We start from the raw sequence: 18,959 nt of genomic DNA, 5'->3' as shown, positions 1-18,959 counted from the left end.
GTTGGTATTTTTTGAAATTATCTTGTCTATTCTGCCCGCTCTGGTTACACTGGCTTTCTTGAGCTGGGCTTGGGTGTGGTGTTTTGTTTGAGTAATTGTTTTTGGGAAAAGATCTTTTTAGTTAATACACTTATTAATATACTTATATCGCGAATATGGCTAGCAGCCTCGTTTTTGTGGCTCTAGTCGGAGCCTTATGCTTTACGCTCGCTAACGGTAAGTTGCGGCTGGAATACGAAAGTCGCCCATTTCTAGGGCGTTGGCATGCTTTAAAACCACGATTTTGCAGCACAACATCACTACGATGAGCACAAGACCACACGGATGGTGTGGTGCACCAAGAGCCAGGCGGAGCAGTACAAGTGCCAGAACCTCACGGTAGCCATCGAGCGGGATCGGGCGCTATTCGACGAGGTGTTCCTCAATCTCACCTGCTTCATGGCCTACAGTGCGGATGAGTGCATCCACCACATCGATCGCGAGAAGGCGCACATCACCACGCTGGATGCGGGCGATGTCTTCACTGCTGGACGGTACAACTCACTCATACCCATCATGCAGGAGAAACTGGAGGGTGGGTTTGCGGACTATCAATCCGTGGCCGTGATCAAAAAGGGATCTCTACCAGACTTGAACAATCTGCGCGACATGCGCAACAAGAGAGTGTGCTTCCCCTGGGTGGGCAGCTTGGCCGGTTGGATTGTGCCCATTCACACGGTGAGAACTCCTCTTTCAAATGTCTAATTAGACAACTAACTAAAAATCAAATTGTATATTTTTTCAGCTCCAAAGGGAGGGCGGCATGGAAGTGGTGGACTGCAACAACCAGGTGAAGACGGCCGCCAGCTATTTCAATAATTCGTGTGCTGTGTACTCGCTTTCCGACAAACACAATCCCATTGGCGACAACTCCGATAAGTAATGCCGCATAAAAGCCACAATTTTACACACTTTAACTAACAACATATCAATTTCCAAACCAGACTTTGTACGCTGTGCACTGGAAAGATCCCCGGAGGACGTTGCTCGTCTGCGGATCCCTACTTTGGCTACGAAGGAGCCTTCAAATGTCTGCTGGAAAAAGGAGATGTTGCCTTCTTGCGCCACTCGACTGTGAATGAAATGCTGCAAACCACCGAATTCAGTGAGTTACCAGAGGGATTCTCCTGAAAACCCAATATTGATCTAAGCTGCATTTTTAGAGAACATAGCACCCGACACTTTTGAGCTGCTCTGTCGCGATGGTCGCCGTGCCTCCATCAACGATTATCGCCAGTGCAATTGGGGCCAAGTGCCCGCCGATGCCATTGTCACATCTTCGGCTCGCAGCTTCAGCGATCGCAAGCAGTATCAGCAGTTCCTGAAGCGCATCGCCGAGCTCTACTCCGATGGCACACGTGATGATCAGAGCCGGCAGGGAGGACAAGGCTTCAACAGCCGTAACAACTTCAACGACCAGAATGGCTATGGCCAGTTCGATAATAATGATCCGTACAGAACGCAGAATCAATACGATCAGTATCGCAGCGAGCGATTGGACAGCAGTTTCGCAGAGGAAAGAAACCAGCAGGACGGCACGAACACTTCCATACTCTATGAGAAGTTCCGCATCTTCGAGTCGAAGCGCTATGGCAAGCCAAATTTGCTGTTCCAGGTAAGTGGATCATATTTTCCGTGATTTGATCTGACTTAACACTCAATTGTTTTGTTACAGGATTCTAGTCGTGCTCTAACCGTAATTCCCGAAGATGATCAGTCTTTTACCAAGTACCTGGGTCCTGCCATCAACTTTATCTACGGCATCCGTGAGTGTCCAGTTCCAGCGATGACGCTTTGCGTGACTTCAGAGAATGAGCTCGATAAATGCATCAAGATGAGGGTGAGTGGAAGACTGAATATATAGATAGCAAGATCAGTTGATTGATCCTTTACAAATTCCCTTTTAGACTGCCCTGAAGGCTCACCTCCTGAAACCAGAACTCATCTGCAAGAAAATGCACTCCCACATCAACTGCATGCAGTTCATCGAAGCGGGCAAGGCAGATATCTCGGTTTTCGATGCCGGCGATGTCTACACTGGTGGCCTCAACTACGACCTGGTGCCCTTCATGTCGGAGGTGTACAATCTGGGCGAGCCCGAGTACTATGTGGTGGCCGTGGCCAAGGAGGATGATCCCGATACGGAGCTAACTTACCTGAAGGGTAAGAATACCTGCCACACGGGCATTAACACCGCCGCTGGTTGGACATATCCGATGGCGCTATTCATATCGAACGGCTGGATTCGTCCCTACGGATGCGATTCGGTTCGAGCTGCCGCGGAGTACTTCACCAAGTCGTGTGTGCCGGGTGCCATTAGCAATGAGTACAACACCGGAGTGCCCTACGACAGCATGTGCGATCTGTGTCATGGGACTAGCTATCGCTATTGTCGTCGCGATGCCTCCGAGGAATACTACGGGCACACGGGTGCATTCCGTTGCCTCGTCGAGGGCGGCGGTCACGTGGCCTTCATGAAGCACACCACGGTGATGGAAAGCACGGGCGGCAAACGCAAGGAATGGTGGGCCAGGAATGCCCTGAACGATGACTTCGAGCTGCTCTGCACGGATGGTACTCGTGCCGAGATCCAGGAATACAAGCGCTGCAATCTGGGCAAGGTTAAGGCCAATGCTGTGGTCACCCGCGGCGGAGTCAACTACAATGAGACCCAGATGAATGCCTACATCAATCTGCTGACCTATGCCCAACAATTGTACGGTCGCAAGGAAGTGGACGCCTTCAGTTTCAGCATGTTCTCCTCGCCGATCGGGCACTACGATCTGATCTTCCAGGACGCCACGCGGCAGCTGCAAGTCATCCCGCCCAATAAGCGCAGGTACGATGCCTATTTGGGCAGCGATTTCATGCGGGCTCGCCGCATCACCGACTGCTATGCTGGTGCCTCCCAGGTGGCATTATCTGTGGGCCTGCTCCTCGTGGGTTCGCTGGTTGCAATGCTCTGAATCACTAGACTCACTTAGATTTCCGCATCTCTAGCACAAAGAGAAAACATATCAACGTTTTTACATTCCAAATATGATTAAGTTAAAAGTGAAATCCCTTCCGTCCGAAAATGAAACTCTAATTAGCCGAAAAATATCTGTTGAAGGCTATAATTTATAATTTATAAAGTCCTGTGCCTTATTATAGTATTTGTTTGTGTACATACCAACTAAGACCGTCCAAAAAATGTACCTAGGAGATGTAAGCCGATTCTTTTACAACCGCTTATATAAGTATACAAATAAAATAACGAGATAAAGGAGTTATTTTGCTTATTTTGAATTAGTATCATTTAAAGAATCCTAATATCTTGACCGCAATTATAGGCGCCAAATTCAAATTGATTATGTGCGCTGACATCGCTTTGAAACAAAGCTGTTATTGAAATTTACGCTGGGAAATATTGCATTCAACCTTAAAACACTATGTATTGTTTATAAAGCCAGTAAAATGTTTAAAAATTAAAGAAAATAACATAGTTGCAAGTTTCAGCGCAGTGTGACCGCTTGGCCGCATAGGCAAGGGTGGAACGGTGCCGCGAAACGACGGTCACACCCGCCTGCACACATCTGTGGAATTGGTTAATTTCGAAAGTCCGGAAAAACCGGACGGAACCTTTCACCTCGCTCTGGACCAGTGGCACCGCCCTCGAGTATCGCAAGATGTCTATTAACCTGCGCACCGTCTACGCCTTCGCCCGCGAGATGTACCCAAAGACCTCCAAGGAGACCATCCAATATGGAACAGCTGGCTTTCGCGGCAAGTGAGTAGTTGCCTCCATTAACGATCTTAATAATCATCATAATCATTATATGCTAACACACCCACACGCTGCACACGTTGGCGCATTTGATTAGCACACGGTGATTGTTTGTTTTCTGATAAATTCGGCGGTTGCAGGGCTGTGATGTTGGAATTTGGCGTTTATTTTTAGATATTGTTCACCTTTTATCAATGGACATGCCCTTCTTTTGCCGTTATGTATGCCTGTATGTGCGTAGGTGTGCGTGCATGTGCATAGGCGCATACATACTGACACACAGTCGCGGGAGGCCAACTAGTGCCACCTGTGCAAGTTGCAATGGGCTATTTAGTATTTAGTATTTGATTACATAGTTTATGGTTTCCGCGCCCTTATTTTCTAACCACTTTACAGCCAGATAACAAAGTTTCCATTACACACCTACTGATAAAAGTAATTGCAACGCCTAAAATGAGCAATCCATTGTGTTCTCTATAGGCTTATCAATCCAGCGAAGATAAAATAGATAGCCAACTTGATAACATACATATAAACAAACAACATTAGGTACAAAACATTTCCCAAACCCAAAATAAAGTAACATCCTACCTAAAAGATACATTTGTTTCTATATAAAAACAAGATTTACTAACTCCGAATTTATTCAGAGCTGAGTTCCTGGACAGCGTGATGTTCCGCATGGGCGTTCTGGCCACCCTGCGATCCCGGTATCGCGGAGGCTCCGTCATCGGCGTAATGATCACGGCATCGCACAATCCGGAGCCGGACAACGGAGTGAAGCTGGTCGATCCCAAGGGCGAGATGCTGGAGGCCAGCTGGGAGGCGATAGCCACCGATCTGGTCAACGTCAGCGACCAGGAGCTGGAGCAGCAGGTGGCCAAGATCATAAAGGACAACAACATCGATGTGACGACCAGTTCGCAGGTGTTTGTGGGCATGGACAACAGATACCACAGTCCGCGGCTGCTGAAAGCGGTGGCCGATGGCGTGATAGCGCTGAAGGGTAACGTCAAGGAGTACGGCATCGTGACCACACCCATGCTGCACTACTTCGTGGTGGCGGCGAATACCAAGGAGGCCTACGGCAAGCCCACCGAGGAGGGTTACTACGATAAGCTGATCAAGGCATTCGAACTGCTGCGCAACGGACGCCTGGAGAACGGCAACTATCGCAACAGCATCATCTACGATGGTGCCAACGGCGTGGGTGCCCGCAAGATGCTGCAGTTCATCAAGCGCATGAAGGGCTCCCTGAACGTGACGGTCATTAACCAGGGCATCGGGGTCGGCAAGATCAACGAGGACTGCGGCGCCGACTACGTGAAGGTGCAGCAAAGGCCGCCGAAATCCATGCCCGAGGATGTGAAGCCCTACACGAGATGCGTCAGCGTGGATGGCGATGCCGACCGGGTGGTGTACTTCTTTACCGACGACAAGGGCGAGTTCCATCTGCTCGATGGCGATCGCATAGCCACCCTGGTCGCCGGCTATCTCATGGAACTGGTCACGCAATCGGAGATCAGCCTGCGGCTGGGCCTGGTGCAAACTGCCTACGCGAATGGTGCATCCACGGACTACATAGTCGACCAGCTGAAGTTTCCCGTTTCGTGCGTACCCACGGGCGTGAAGCATCTGCACCACAAGGCCCTGGAGTACGACATTGGTGTTTACTTCGAGGCGAATGGCCACGGAACGATTGTGTTCAGTGACAATGCCAAGGCGACGATTGCCCAAGTGGCCCAAACCAAGGAGAGTGCCAAGACCTTGCTGCTGCTCATCGATCTGATCAACGAGACCGTGGGCGATGCCATATCCGACATGCTGCTGGTGGAAACAATCCTAAATCACAAGGGCTGGGATGTCCAGGACTGGATCTCGTCGTACAACGATCTGCCCAACCGGCAGCTGAAGGTGAAGGTGCAGGATCGCAATGTCATCGAGACGACGGATGCGGAACGCGTGTGCGTGAAGCCCGAGGGTCTGCAGACGGAGATCAACCAGGTGGTGGCCAACTACAAGCGGGGACGCTCCTTCGTCCGTCCCTCGGGCACCGAGGATGTGGTGCGCGTCTATGCCGAAGCAGCCACCAAAGAGGTAAGGCCTATAAGTTAACTCCAAGCACTAGAACCACACTCAGTAACATTTTTTGCGACAGGACACCGAAATTCTTGCCTACGAAGTGGGTCTGCTGGTCCAGAATCTGGCCGGCGGAGTTGGTCCTCCATTGACCAAGCCCAACAGCAGTGCCCACCTGTAGAGCGGAATAACGAACCGACCTCACGGGAATCGACAATTGACACAGATCCTGGATGGAGCAACAAATCTCTTTACTCTAAGGTGCTCAATAACTTAAAAGAAAAAACTTAACTCTCAAACGCATTTATTCTGCAATTGTTCACTGTCCTTTGTGTTCTAAAAATGACATGTTTTGCCATTATTTATAAAGTTCTTTTAATTTTATGTCCTTCGCTATTTTGTAATTGAAGAATTTTACGAAAATGCAATTTTTTTTGTTGAGCTGCTAGTGGTAACTATTGAAATTATAAACGAATTGATAGTAGAGATTAATGAACCTAATCAAGTTTGTATTGCTATTTTCTATAAAAGTATTTTTTAAAAAATCCAAAGATATGTTTACTTTGGGGTGGGAATATAAATCAGTACGCACAATTTAATTAGAAGTATTTTTAAACTTAAAATTTTAAGAAATGTTGCTACAGGTTGTTTTAACATAAATATTACAGTATTGAAACGCGCCATCTGGCGGTCGGTAGAGGAGACACGTAGGACAGTAATTGATAAGAACTACTGTTAACTCTTACAATGTAAGCAAATACTTGAAAACTGTTATACTTGTGTTAATTAAAGTATACGTTTATAAGACGAGTTGAGTTATTGAATATTAACGGTTCTTAGTTCGAAAGTTAGCTAATTCAGCTAACTTATTTAAATAAGCAATTGTTTATAAAAACGTATACTTGAATAATATTAATACTCGGTATATCTGCAAATGGTATTAAAAGTATATTTGGGCAAGCCGGATGGTTTACTCGTCTAAAACTCAGCCGGTCACACCGTCTGATTGCCGTGCTGTCACTTTGGCTGATGCAATTGCAGTTTTTTAGTTAAAACAAAATTAATTTCCAGTCAACTAGTATTCAAACAGCCCAGACAGAATGGACGCGGAAGACGTAAGTTCCCGGAACACCGGCTAGTGCGTTTCAAATGCGGAAAACTTGCGTGGAAAATTCGCATATTAACGTACATGTGCGCCCTTGTCTGCATGTGTGTGTGTGTATTTACACATTTGTGTATGAGAACTGGGCGAACATTGAGGTTATGTTTGCTTGATCCGGATTTAAACCATATTGAAATTCCAATGATTTTCGCAGGGTTTTGATCCCACTTTGCTGAAAAAGAAGAAGAAGAAGAAGACCACGTTCGATCTGGACGCGGCATTGGGTCTGGAGGATGACACCAAGAAGGAGGATCCCCAGGATGAGGCATCGGCGGAAGGAGGTGCCGCCGCCGAGGAGGATAATCTAGATCTGGAGAGTTTCGGCAAGAAGAAGAAAAAGAAGAAGAAGCCCTTCAACATGGACGAAATCGAGGCGGCCGTACCCAGCTTCGGCAACGATGAGGTGGCCGCCAGCGAGGAGCCCGAGGAGGAGGAGATCAATCTGGACATGGACTTCTCGATGGCCAAAAAGAAGAAGAAGAGCAAGAAGAAGGAACTGGACGAGCTGTTTGCGGACCAAGCGGACGACGACAGGAGCGAAGACAAAGAGAATGGTACGGTGACGAATAGCAGAGCAGCCAGGGAATTCATCAATTTAGCCAGTAGCTTGGGGTTATAGAAGCATTCCCACATAGATTGGCAGCCATGTAAGCTTGTTGTCAATTGCTAGGCAAAGATACACGATTCTTAAAGAGTGTAGCTTGGCTTTCGCCATTTCCGAAGCATTAAAACTTCAAATTCTTAGTGAGTAAGCTAGTATGTAGCTGTTCCACCTCCAAATAGACTTCAGATTTCAATGCTCCCACTTAGCAAATAGGCTTATATCATAACCTTTGACTAACGATTTCATTCTTTTACAGACGAGGACAACAGCTCAACCTGGTTTGGCTCCGACCGCGATTACACATACGACGAGTTGCTGAAGCGGGTCTTCGAAATCATTCTCGACAAGAATCCGGACATGGCCGCCGGCCGCAAGCCAAAGTTCGTGATGCGACCGCCGCAGGTGCTGCGCGTGGGAACCAAGAAGACCTCCTTTGCCAACTTCATGGACATTGCGAAAACGTTGCATCGTCTGCCCAAGCATCTGCTCGACTTCCTGCTGGCCGAGTTGGGTACCAGTGGCTCGATGGACGGCAACCAGCAGCTGATCATCAAGGGCCGTTTCCAGCCCAAACAGATCGAGAATGTGCTGCGTCGCTACATCAAGGAGTACGTCACCTGTCACACCTGCCGCTCCCCGGAAACGATATTGCAGAAGGACACGCGTCTCTTCTTCCTGCAGTGCGAATCCTGTGGCTCCCGCTGCTCGGTGGCCAGCATCAAGTCAGGTTTCCAGGCTGTCACCGGCAAACGTGCCGCCATACGAGCAAAAACAACCTAAATTCTCCTTATTTAAAACTTTTTGAATTTTTATTACCAGTAAAATTTCAATACGAAAAACCAACGATACTATTTATTTGTTGTATTCTGCATTGTTTTGTGCCTTCGCTGCCAGTCGGTTAGGTAGTCCACGAAGCCAATCTCCATTTCCCGCGATCGGCCGCTGTCTATGAAGAACTGAAAGGCGTCCAGACCCATCTTGCCGCGGAACCTATTCGGACGACCGCGCAGGAATAGGTTGTGGCCCCTCGAGATGCGCGTGGGATCTATGTACTCCATGGAGACCTGCAGCAGCCGCATCATGCTCACGGCAATGCTCTTGTAGGCCTCGGACGAGGCCAGCGACGAGGCTTCATTGTACAGGCTGGTGATCACGCGTCCATTGAAGGGTTTTTTGGTGATGCTGGCCTCCAGGGAGCCGGTGCCATCATCGATCATGAACTTCATGAACGACTCGTTGTGCGTTCCATTGCCAGTCACAAAGGCATAAACGATGCAGGTGCAGAAGTGAATCGGATGCACGTCGTCTGTGATGAACACATTCTCGTTCTCCGGATCCTGAGTTGCGCGCTCAATCTGGGATATGGTCAGCGGTACGTTGTCGTGGACCTCCGGACCACATTTGCCCGTGGACTTTTCACTCTGTTGCTTCTTGCGTATCACGAAGTTATCCAGCTGGCTTTCGATGTCCTCGAAACTCTGATTGAAATCCATTCTTTTGCTTAGTCTGCGATTTTAAGAGGTATTTGTTTATTGCAGTGCATTTTGCATCAGCGCCAAAAGATAAAAAAACAGTTGTGCGCATGGGCGTAGGCGCATTAAATTTCTAGGTCAAGGGGGGTTACAAGTTTGCGAGCTTGGCCTGTGGAAGCTTATCGTTTTCGTGGGGTTAGACTTCTTATTTTCTTACAAATAATATTGAATAGTAAGTAGTAAATATTTAATACATTTCAAATTAATTTTGGGAGCACTTCTGACACAATTGTATTATAAGTAAAAACCAGGGTCACATTAATTTGCAGTACCGCGAAATATTTTGTTTTGAACCCCCCTTACAAATTTCCATTTGTTTGGACTACGCCCATGTTAATTTTTACCTATTAATTTCAAAGTCTAAAAACATTGTCACCAGATAATAAGAGTATACGCTATATCGACAAACGTAAAATCGTTAATAAAATATATATATTCAACCATTATTTCACCACCGAGAGAAATTCATTTGCACAAAACGCCAGGTTGGCAGCACCATTACTGCGCGCAGCAAGTGGGCATTGTATCGCTTGTGAAATTTAAGGAAAAGTACACTTTGTGCAAAACTAACCGAAAGAATCGCAATAACTGCCGATCTTGGAATGTCTGGTGGTCCATCCATAACGCTAAAAAGCCAACCCATCGATGGTAACAACACGGGCAACGCTGCGGCGCAACAGCAGCAGCAGGCAGCGAATGGCGCAGCAACCGCTGGTGCATCTGGAGCCGCTGGCAGCGCCCAGAATCCAGGACACGGAGGAGCTGCGGCCGGCGCTGGCAGTGTGCCGGCAGAGGGAACGCGGCAGAACAGCCTGCAGCGTATTCAGCAGCGAAAGCAAAAGGTCTTCAATCTGCCCGTGCCACAGAAATTGGCCAAATTGTCGATGTATTCCGCCTGCCAGTCGGAGGGATGCCGCTGCACCGGCTGGAAAACACCGCAGGAAAATCGCCACCGCGACGTCGAGTCCTCCTACTGTCCGGAGTTCAACGAGGAGTGCCGCAACACCAGCTGTCGCCATTCGCTGAGATCGCACATAGCCCATCTGGACAATATATCCAGTTCCAGCATGAACGAGCTACTGGGCGCCATCATAGACATGGAGAACCTATTCATGTCCATGCAGCGCGTCGAGGACGAGGACACCAAAAAGGTGTACCAGTACCTCTTCCGTTTGCTGCGCCAGTGCGTCCTCACGCGCCAGCAGGCGGTCATCCGGGGTCCTCTCGGCGATCCACCATTCGAGACGCCGTGCATCACCAAGGCTGTGCTCTCGCTGGTCTTCTACAAGTACAATCACCTGAGCACACCTGAACTCCAAACCATGACCGAGGTGGCCAAGACGTTCTTGAACTTTCTGAACCACTACAACTTCGAATCGCCGTCGACCAGGAGGGGAGATCTCACCCACGAGGATGCCTCTAACTACAAAATCAACTACACCAGGTGGTTGGTGTTCTGCCACGTGCCCGCCTTCTGTAACTCCCTGCGCCAATGTGAAACGTCCCTAGTGTTTGGACGAACGCTCCTGCGCACCGTTTTCCAGTGCATGTCGCAGCAGCTGAAAAAGAAGTGCATCTCCGAGCGGGATCGCTTTCCCGAGGACAAGCGTTCGATCATCACGCTGATGCCAAAGTTTCTGGAAACGCTTCGCGCCGAATTGCTCAAGGATGATTCGCCCATCTGGGATACCAGCTACCGCCCGTCAAATTCCTTTGTCATCCAGCAGAGAAAGCGTAATCAGGAGGTGGCAACTGTACCCATTGGTCCCAGTGCAGCAGGCATTGGTGGGAGCAAGAGGACCAGTGTGGGTGAACCGCTCCACAAGCGAATCAAAAAGGAGCCCACCGATCGTCCCAGCAGGTTGGTAATCAGTTTTTTCTACATTAAATACTTTTACTAATCGTCCTGCCGCAGTGAGAATTTGGATGACCTGCCTGCGGATGTAGTAATGCGCGCCATGAAATCGGTGTCCGAGTCGAAGACCACCAACAAAGCGGAAATTCTCTTTCCGGTTAATGTGTCGCGCGATGAGAACGTCAAGGCGGAGGAGCAGAAGCGAGCCATTGAGTTCCATGTGGTGGGCAATTCGCTGACCAAACCGGTGGACAAGCAGACTGTCTTGTGGCTACTGGGCCTGCAGCTCGTATTTGCCTATCAGCTACCCGAGATGCCGCGCGAGTACATCAGCCAGTTGGTCTTCGACACCAAGCACAAAACCCTGGCGCTCATCAAGGAAAACCAGCCCATTGGCGGCATCTGTTTCCGCCCGTTTCCGTCGCAGGGCTTCACCGAGATCGTTTTCTGCGCGGTCACCATGTCGGAACAAGTGAAGGGCTATGGCACGCACTTGATGAACCACTTGAAGGACTACAGCATACAGAGGGGCATCAAGCATCTGCTCACATTCGCCGATTGCGATGCCATCGGGTACTTCAAGAAGCAGGGTTTCTCCAAGGACATCAAATTGGCGCGACCAGTTTATGCGGGCTACATCAAGGAGTACGATAGTGCCACTCTCATGCACTGCGAGCTGCATCCAAGCATTGTGAACACGCAGTTCATAGCTGGTTAGTCAACGAATGGACAAGGTCCATCCATCATGGTCCCATTTTACACTCCCTTTCTTCCTTTCAGTAATTCGCAGTCAGAGCGAGATTCTGAAGGAGCTGATCGCACAGCGCCACAACGAGGTGCAGAAAGTAAGACCCGGCTTGACCTGCTTCAAGGAGGGCCTGCCCTCGATACCCGTGGAATCGATTCCTGGTCTGCGGGAGATCGGTTGGAAGCCGCAAAATCGCCCGGCGCGCTCTTCGCGACCCCTCGAGGAGTCCACCGATCCGGAGAAGCTGGCCACGTCCTTTGCATCTGTGCTGCAATCCGTGCGCCAGCACACCACCGCCTGGCCCTTCCTGCGCCCGGTGACTGCGGCCGAGGTTCCGGACTACTACGATCACATCAAATATCCCATGGACCTGAAGACCATGGGCGAGCGCCTGAAGAAGGGTTACTACCAAACGCGCCGCCTGTTCATGGCGGACATGGCGCGCATCTTCTCCAACTGTCGGTTCTACAATTCGCCCGACACCGAGTATTATCGGTGTGCCAACTCCCTGGAGCGCTACTTCCAGACCAAGATGCGCGAGCTGGGGCTGTGGGACAAATGATGCAGTGACTCCGATGAGCCCTGCATAAGGCCGAATATTTAATCGAACTAACATAGTGTATTACTTCTATTTATTTTTAGAATTCTCTCCAGCTAAAGACAAACCCGTATATATTAGTTAGTTACTTAAGTTAAGCTCATTTTGTCCGTCTTGTTCTCTTAGGCGGACACGCGATGTGTCTTTGGGAAGAATAAAACAGATCTATCGCCAATTCATTAACCACGAATCCACCCATCCTTCCTTCACCCAGAGGACGCGACAAAGCTGGTCAAATGATGTGTGTAACCACTACGTTTTGTCTTAACTCTTTATTTCACTTTTGATTTCCTACATTCATTGTTTCGCATGCTTTTAAAGTTACAGGAGTTCTTCTCGTTTGGTTTAGTAAACATTTGCTTAATGATTTCAGTTATAAAATTATATCTTAGGGGCGGGAGTTAAATCGAATCTCCAGGACATTGTACAAAGGCTCATGCATACATAAATCCGTGGCTCCCAGATCTGCGTTTCCTTCGTCGTGAGGCTGCATCGGAAATGGCGAAGGATATCGTCCTGGATATGCCGATGGTACAATGAAAATGTTAACCGTAGTTGCTTACTGCTTGAATTCAATTATCCTTTATTACATGGTATATTTAGTTTTTAATTTCCATACGTGGTAGTCTTTACATTTTAGCCATTACTTGCGAAACATGCTTTCTTTTCAGTGTTCAACTCGATAATTGCGTATTTATATACAAACATACATATGTGGAGCTAATCAGAGTGAGCATATATGGAGATATACATATTACATACAATTAGATACATAATTTATGATTACATAATATTGAAATGTGTGTGGTCACTCCGCCAGCTCATCCCCATCCTCATCCTCATCCCTCTCCGCTCTGCCAAGCGTGTTAACTGACCAAACTGGACTGGGCTTGTGCTGAGTACAAATATATATATCTGGATACAAGGATAACAAACAAATATCTAAAGGATTTCAGCTGGAGATACGCGTACTTCACTCGCTTTCAAGGCCTCGATTTCAAGCGCAGCAGCCAGTGAATCACACAATCAATCTTAAACATTTACATTGAGAACATCATCACCACAGTATCGTATCTTTTCAAATCGAATCGAATCGTAAGTATAATTTCCCTTGCCCAAACGAGATCGGAGAAAATAAACTGTACGAAAACCGAATTTTTGGGCTTTTCTTTTTTGGACAAATTTGCTAATGATTGGTTATGTTTTCTTTTTTGTTGTTGGGGTTTTTCGTTTAACATTTTCATTCGGAGACTTCATTCATTCATTGCAGCTGAGCTGGGATTGACTTTTTACAATTGTGCTTTTGATAGAAGCGCGTAGCTGCCGATTTTATTTTCTTTTTTCATGTTTAAAATGCTCTTAAATAATAGTTTTAAATGCTAGTAAAACGGGTCGAGCGTTTGTCGATGTTTTACGCCCACAAGAAATACAATATTACAATCGATTCGTTACTCTTTCATTCAAATAAAAACGTATTAAGTTAGCCATTATTATAGATTTGGGAATTCCATGGATTTAATTGGTTTACTCCATTAATTTCATTATTGTTGTTATCGGCTCCTCCGCCAAATCTCCTTGCTCCTCTCCTTGCTAAATGGTTGCTTTTGTTGTGTTCTGTTTTGTTTTTTGTAGCTTTTCATACTTATGCTTAACTATGTTCTTACTAAATATATATATGTATGTATGCTGGCGTGCCATTATCTGCTCCTCCTTATCAATGCCCTGCTTTCTGCTCAGCGCAAGGCGTTGGAACCAGCCATTTACACAAAGCCTAACACATGGCCGGTTCGGTTCGGTTCGGTTCGGTTCACATTCACATTCACATTCGCGCTAGTCGCTAATCAGTAATCATTAATCGAATCGTAGAGCGCTATCATCGCCAAGCACACGTTGGTGGTGGGCGGGCAGCAGCGGAGTGCGCCCCAGGACGTCGTGAGAATTGTAACACTAATTTAATTATACAAATATATTATGCCGCTGGATCCATAACTCGAAATTCCTGATAATAAGAGCCTGTGTGTCGTCGATCGTTCGGGTCACTTGATTGGTTTGCTTCGAATAATTAGCTTTGCAATGAATAGGTTATTTACTTAACGCTCCTCTCAATTCGCATCTATCAATTTGTGGTTTGTTGGTTGTGGTTGGTATATATTTAAAGTGGCTTTCCACTGGCCGGACGGCACTATTGTGCTGCAAAGGTAAACACACACACATGTGAGCACACATGCTGCAAATGAAGTGCTTAGGTGTAATTGCTACTCACAAACTGCCGCCACCTGTTGCGTCTGCTCTGGCAAGAGGGACGTCGACTTTGTCGTCGCGGTTGTGGCATTGGGTGCACTGGAGTCCGTGGCATTGGATCCGTTGCCAGCACTGTTGGCCGCCTTCAGCGCAGCAGCGGTGTTGCCGTTGGTGATGTTTGGCATTCCGTTTCCGCCACGACCGCCTCCGTTGTTGCGGTTGTTGCTCCTGTTCCGGAAGTTGCCACCGCCGCCGCCCATGCGATAGTTGTTCCTGTTGTAGCCGGGCGCTCCTCCGTATCCCGAGTTCATGCCGCCGATGCCCCCTCCGCCCACGTTGCCATTATTGTTGTAGAAATGGTTGCGTCCGCGGTAACTGCTTGGAATACATTCAGTTGGTGAGCCACACTGCATTTGCTTGATTGCTTCGATTGGACTCACCTGCCACGTCGTGTGGAGGACACTCCGAAGGTCTCAGTGTTCAACTTGCGCTCCTGGCGCCAATCGTTCTTCTTGTTCTTGCTGCGATCCTGGGCAGCCTCGCACGAGATGTTGTCGAAGAACGATTTGGTCTTGTCGTAGCACACAGCAACGTCATCCTCCTCGGGCTCGTGCTCTCCAGCGCCGGTCTCATTGCCAGAATCATCCTTCTTGTCGGTCTCGCCATTCAGCTGCAAGCAGATGATGCAATTTGTGAGTAACTCTTAAAACGATCGTATTGAAAATGTAACTTAAACTGAACTTAAACAAGCATTAAATAACTAAGATTTAAAAACTGAACTGCTTATACCTTCTTAGTTAATAAACTCATCTTATCTTATCTAGTGCCCTTCATTTATAACTAATTTGTAGTGTATAAAAAATAAAAAGTGTGTGTGGACTTACTGTGTGTACGCCTTCAACCTTCTCACCCACCTGCTCATTGGTTGCAGTTGCAGTGGCGGCCGTTGCATTGGTGGCTGGCTTGGGTGCACCATCCTCGGCCACCTTGAGCTTGGCCAGCTGGGAGCGCAGTTCCTCGAACTTGTTGTTAGCCTGCTCGAAATCGAAGTCACCCTCGAACTTGATCTTGTTCCGCGGCTTGTTCTGATTATTGGCCGACTGCGGACGATAGCCCTGCAAAATGTGAACGCCAGGGGTTAATAAACCATCTATAGCACTGAGTCACCAGCATGTGTACCTGATTGGGTCGCATGGGGCCGCGTGAACCCATGCCGCGGTTGCGCATGTTCATCATGTTGTTCGAGTTCTGGTTGCCGCGATGCATGTTCCAGGCCGGGTTGTTTCCACCTCCGTTTCCGCCGCCTCCACCGCCGCCGTTTCCTCCTCGCTGCTGCTGTTGCATTCCATTGCCGCCGCCGCGATTGCGCTGATTATTATTGTTGTTGTAGTTGTTGCTGTAGTTGTTGTCCATTTGACGGCCGGAGTCCCGACGATCCCGCTGCTGGTTATAGAAGTCCGTTCCGCTGCCGCCGCCTCGTTGCTGCTGTTGCATGTTGTTGTGGCTGGAACCGCCACGTTGCTGCTGCTGCTGATTCTGTTGCTGCTGGTGGTTCTGGCGCTTATGTCCTGCATCGCGTCCGTTGCCACCCTGGCCAGCGTTCTGTTGCTGGTGCAGCTGCTGCTGTTGGGTCAGCTCCGCCGTGGGACTCACAATCAGGCTAATGGGTGTCGTCGATCGCGAGGCACCGGCCAGCATGTCTAGAACGGAAACTGTACACATATAGAGGACGCAACGAGGACGAAAGTAAAGGAGAGAGTAATGCGTGTGGGCACCAAAAACATTAGTCCAAACAAATACATGTGTTAAATACTTTATCAAATTGTGACATTAACTTTTCTAAAGGGCTGAGTGAAATTAGTTTTATAAAATAATTAAAAAACGGACATTTGATAAAATCGGGCGCCATTTTTAAGCAGTTAAATCGACATGCTCCCTTATCGGATAAAACCACAAAATAAACCATATCTTAAACTATTTCCGGAATTTTCGTTTTTTAAAATAGCAATCGCTTTTTACCAGGAAAATAATTTTGATTTAAAATCACAAATGAAATGTTCTTCTTGTGTGCAATGTAATTATAGTAATGTGTGCTCTAACCCAACTCACTTGGCTGTTTCTGCTGCTGGGGCTTCGGCTGTTGCTGATTGCCGCCGATGTGCATGAAGGGTCCGCTGCCCGGAGCACCGGAACCGGGTGCAAGCGATCCGCCCGCATTGCCCACCATGTTGGCCAGATTGGGACCGCCGAGGTTGCCGAACGGATTGCCATTACCGTAGCCGGGTCCGCCGCCGCCAGGAGCGCCTGCTCCGCCAGCACCACCACTGCCTCCACCGCTTGGCATCTGGGGCGGTTGCTGCGACGGCACCTGTTGCTGCTGCGGCGGAGCGCTCATCCCGCTGGGCATGGGGAAATGCTGCGGCATCTGGGGCGGTCCGTTCTGGAGCTGCGCCTGCATGATCGCCGGGTCATTGTGGTGCGGCAGCGTGTGGTTGTTGACAACGCGAATGTCCTTGATGTCCGAGCCACGGAAGAGGATGTAGTCGTAGATCTGCGACTGCGGCGCTATCTGGAACTGGGTGTCCCGATCTTCTGTACCGAAGGATCGCACTGGAAAAGGAGAGAGGGTTAAAAAGAATTGAGTTATATTAAATCTTATAAAGAGGATTAAGTTATTATTATTTGAGTGCAATAGAAAAACTTTGTACAATAAAGTTTTCTTATCACAGCTGCAATTTTTATTTCATTGCTTTAGAAAAGATCTTCCACAAAACGAAACTTTTGAATTGGCAACTTTTTCCACTAGAAATAAAGTTAGAAACTACCTTTTTTGCCTAACCGGCGTTGTAAGTCGGTTTAGAAAGTGGTCCATCTAGTAAATGGAACTTTCTGAGCACACACCTTTCAAGTTTATATTCCAATTGTTTTAAAATGTATGCTGCACATTATGTAATGCAATTGTTCAAAAGCCGAATTACTTGGATTGCGGCAACCTTGTAAACCCATTAAGGTTAGGCCGCGTTTCAAATTTAACCTCAACTGGGGAACGCATGTTTTGCCGGTATTTGTGCGTTCTCCGTTCCTCCTTTTCGGCTACCAGGGCACTGACATCCGTAACGGGAGCCCTTGGATCCCGTTATCGCGCGCCAAATCGAAATTGTATTTGCAAATAAACAAATTGCATTGGGGCCTTGCTGTTGTTCGTTACTTTGTGCGCGGGTGTATGTGTGCCATGTAAATTGCAAAAGCAACACTGTACAACAACAAGCCAAAGACAAAAACAGGCCAAAGCCAACATGACAAACAAAAAGCATAAGTGGAAGAGCGAGAGAAGGCTGTCGAAATGGAGAGAGCGGAGCAGTGGCGGCAATTGCACTCACCGTCCCCAGAGTATGAAATTACTGTAAAAACTAACAAAAAGAAACGAACAAAAAGGAAAGAAAGAGTAGAGCCACCAACACAAGAGAAATGGACAGAATCCATTTTCTTTTGCGATGAACCGTTTTTTTACACGAATTTTGTCTTTCTTTTTTTTTTTGGCGAAGATTACGGCACCCACATATATCCCGTATATGTACATATATGGGGCTATATGGCAATTACGTGGGCGGTTTTCGTATTAAATACTTACCACTCGAGAGCGCAATGGTGCACTCCTGCGGATCCACCGTGTACAGGCGGCCCTCGTATCGAATGTCCGCCTTGGAAATGAGGCTGATTTTGGAGCCCAACTCCGGTAATCCCCCGCTCATCTTGAACTACTTCGATACTTCACTGCGCACTCACGCCGAAAATACAAACTATTATTAAATGTTTCTGCCAACAGGCACACGAATTTCTCCGTCAAAAGCAAACAATTATAGCGAGCGCGACGACAACGATTTCTCGACGGTTTCAGTCTCTGCTCTTCTTTTACTTTTTTTTCCGACTTTTTTTCACACGCAATTGCGTTCCAGTTCCAGGGCGAATTTGCGGCCAATCGCCTTCCAGCCGCGTTTGCTTGATCAAGCTGTGTTTTTGCACAAGTGCGACAAGCGCTTTTCCAATGTCTGTGATGCTGCACACACGGCTCCAAATGTGAAAATTGCAATTTTCGATGCACAAATCTTTGCTCCGTCCGTCTGCGAAAACCTACCCGTCGAAAATGAACGATGCATACGAGCGAGAGCCGCGACGGTGTTGGAAAGCGCGGGTGTATAGCAGCGGCGCGGCAGCGAAATAATAATAACTGTTTATGTGCAAAACTGTTCAAAATATAAAAGCAGACGCTTCAAAAGGTTGCGAAAAGTAAATAAGGCTGTTTCAGTATTTATACGTTCTCTGTTTGCATTAAAA

At 47.8% G+C, this 18,959-nt stretch overlaps 6 protein-coding genes across 17 annotated transcripts; 4 read left to right on the top strand and 2 right to left on the bottom strand.

The window, feature by feature from the left end:
• Window positions 1-155: 155 nt before the first annotated feature.
• Window positions 156-3,311, top strand: LOC117142106 (melanotransferrin). The gene is made up of 7 exons (XM_033305992.1): window positions 156-216; window positions 290-717; window positions 785-918; window positions 984-1,144; window positions 1,203-1,654; window positions 1,715-1,879; window positions 1,947-3,311. The coding sequence occupies exons 1-7, from the start codon at window positions 156-158 to the stop codon at window positions 3,003-3,005; spliced, it is 2,460 nt and encodes an 819-aa protein (XP_033161883.1). The 3' UTR covers window positions 3,006-3,311.
• A 278-nt stretch (window positions 3,312-3,589) lies between these two features.
• On the top strand, window positions 3,590-6,163 carry LOC117142108 (phosphoacetylglucosamine mutase). The gene is made up of 3 exons (XM_033305994.1): window positions 3,590-3,808; window positions 4,456-5,902; window positions 5,964-6,163. Exons 1-3 carry the CDS (start codon window positions 3,708-3,710, stop codon window positions 6,063-6,065), a joined length of 1,650 nt encoding a protein of 549 aa, XP_033161885.1. The 5' UTR covers window positions 3,590-3,707; the 3' UTR covers window positions 6,066-6,163.
• A 698-nt stretch (window positions 6,164-6,861) lies between these two features.
• On the top strand, window positions 6,862-8,493 carry LOC117140822 (eukaryotic translation initiation factor 2 subunit 2). Its single transcript, XM_033303928.1, has 3 exons — window positions 6,862-6,999; window positions 7,201-7,600; window positions 7,907-8,493. The coding sequence occupies exons 1-3, from the start codon at window positions 6,985-6,987 to the stop codon at window positions 8,428-8,430; spliced, it is 939 nt and encodes a 312-aa protein (XP_033159819.1). The 5' UTR covers window positions 6,862-6,984; the 3' UTR covers window positions 8,431-8,493.
• Window positions 8,474-9,316, bottom strand: LOC117140823. The gene has a single exon (XM_033303929.1). It carries the CDS (start codon window positions 9,141-9,143, stop codon window positions 8,499-8,501), a length of 645 nt encoding a protein of 214 aa, XP_033159820.1. The 5' UTR covers window positions 9,144-9,316; the 3' UTR covers window positions 8,474-8,498.
• A 343-nt stretch (window positions 9,317-9,659) lies between these two features.
• On the top strand, window positions 9,660-12,562 carry LOC117140636 (histone acetyltransferase KAT2A). The gene is made up of 3 exons (XM_033303663.1): window positions 9,660-11,043; window positions 11,098-11,750; window positions 11,818-12,562. The coding sequence occupies exons 1-3, from the start codon at window positions 9,785-9,787 to the stop codon at window positions 12,345-12,347; spliced, it is 2,442 nt and encodes an 813-aa protein (XP_033159554.1). The 5' UTR covers window positions 9,660-9,784; the 3' UTR covers window positions 12,348-12,562.
• A 387-nt stretch (window positions 12,563-12,949) lies between these two features.
• Window positions 12,950-18,787, bottom strand: LOC117140637 (protein LSM14 homolog B). Of its 12 annotated transcripts, none has more exons than XM_033303672.1 (7): window positions 18,256-18,786; window positions 16,734-17,234; window positions 15,804-16,336; window positions 15,539-15,739; window positions 15,065-15,294; window positions 14,647-15,002; window positions 12,950-14,573 (listed from the first exon to the last, which is right to left on the bottom strand). In XM_033303672.1, exons 1-7 carry the CDS (start codon window positions 18,374-18,376, stop codon window positions 14,566-14,568), a joined length of 1,950 nt encoding a protein of 649 aa, XP_033159563.1. In that variant the 5' UTR covers window positions 18,377-18,786; the 3' UTR covers window positions 12,950-14,565. The 12 variants fall into 12 exon arrangements, with proteins under 12 accessions (XP_033159563.1, XP_033159555.1, XP_033159557.1 ...); XM_033303664.1 differs by having other exon boundaries at window positions 15,509-15,739; window positions 18,256-18,785; XM_033303666.1 differs by having other exon boundaries at window positions 14,647-14,999; window positions 15,509-15,739; window positions 18,256-18,785.
• Between the last annotated feature and the right edge of the window lie 172 nt (window positions 18,788-18,959).

This window comes from Drosophila mauritiana, chromosome 3L, assembly GCF_004382145.1.
Source record: "Drosophila mauritiana strain mau12 chromosome 3L, ASM438214v1, whole genome shotgun sequence".
Classification (NCBI taxonomy): domain Eukaryota; kingdom Metazoa; phylum Arthropoda; class Insecta; order Diptera; family Drosophilidae; genus Drosophila; species Drosophila mauritiana.
Note: the sequence above shows the minus strand (reverse complement) of the source record. Positions and strands in the feature narration are given on the sequence as shown.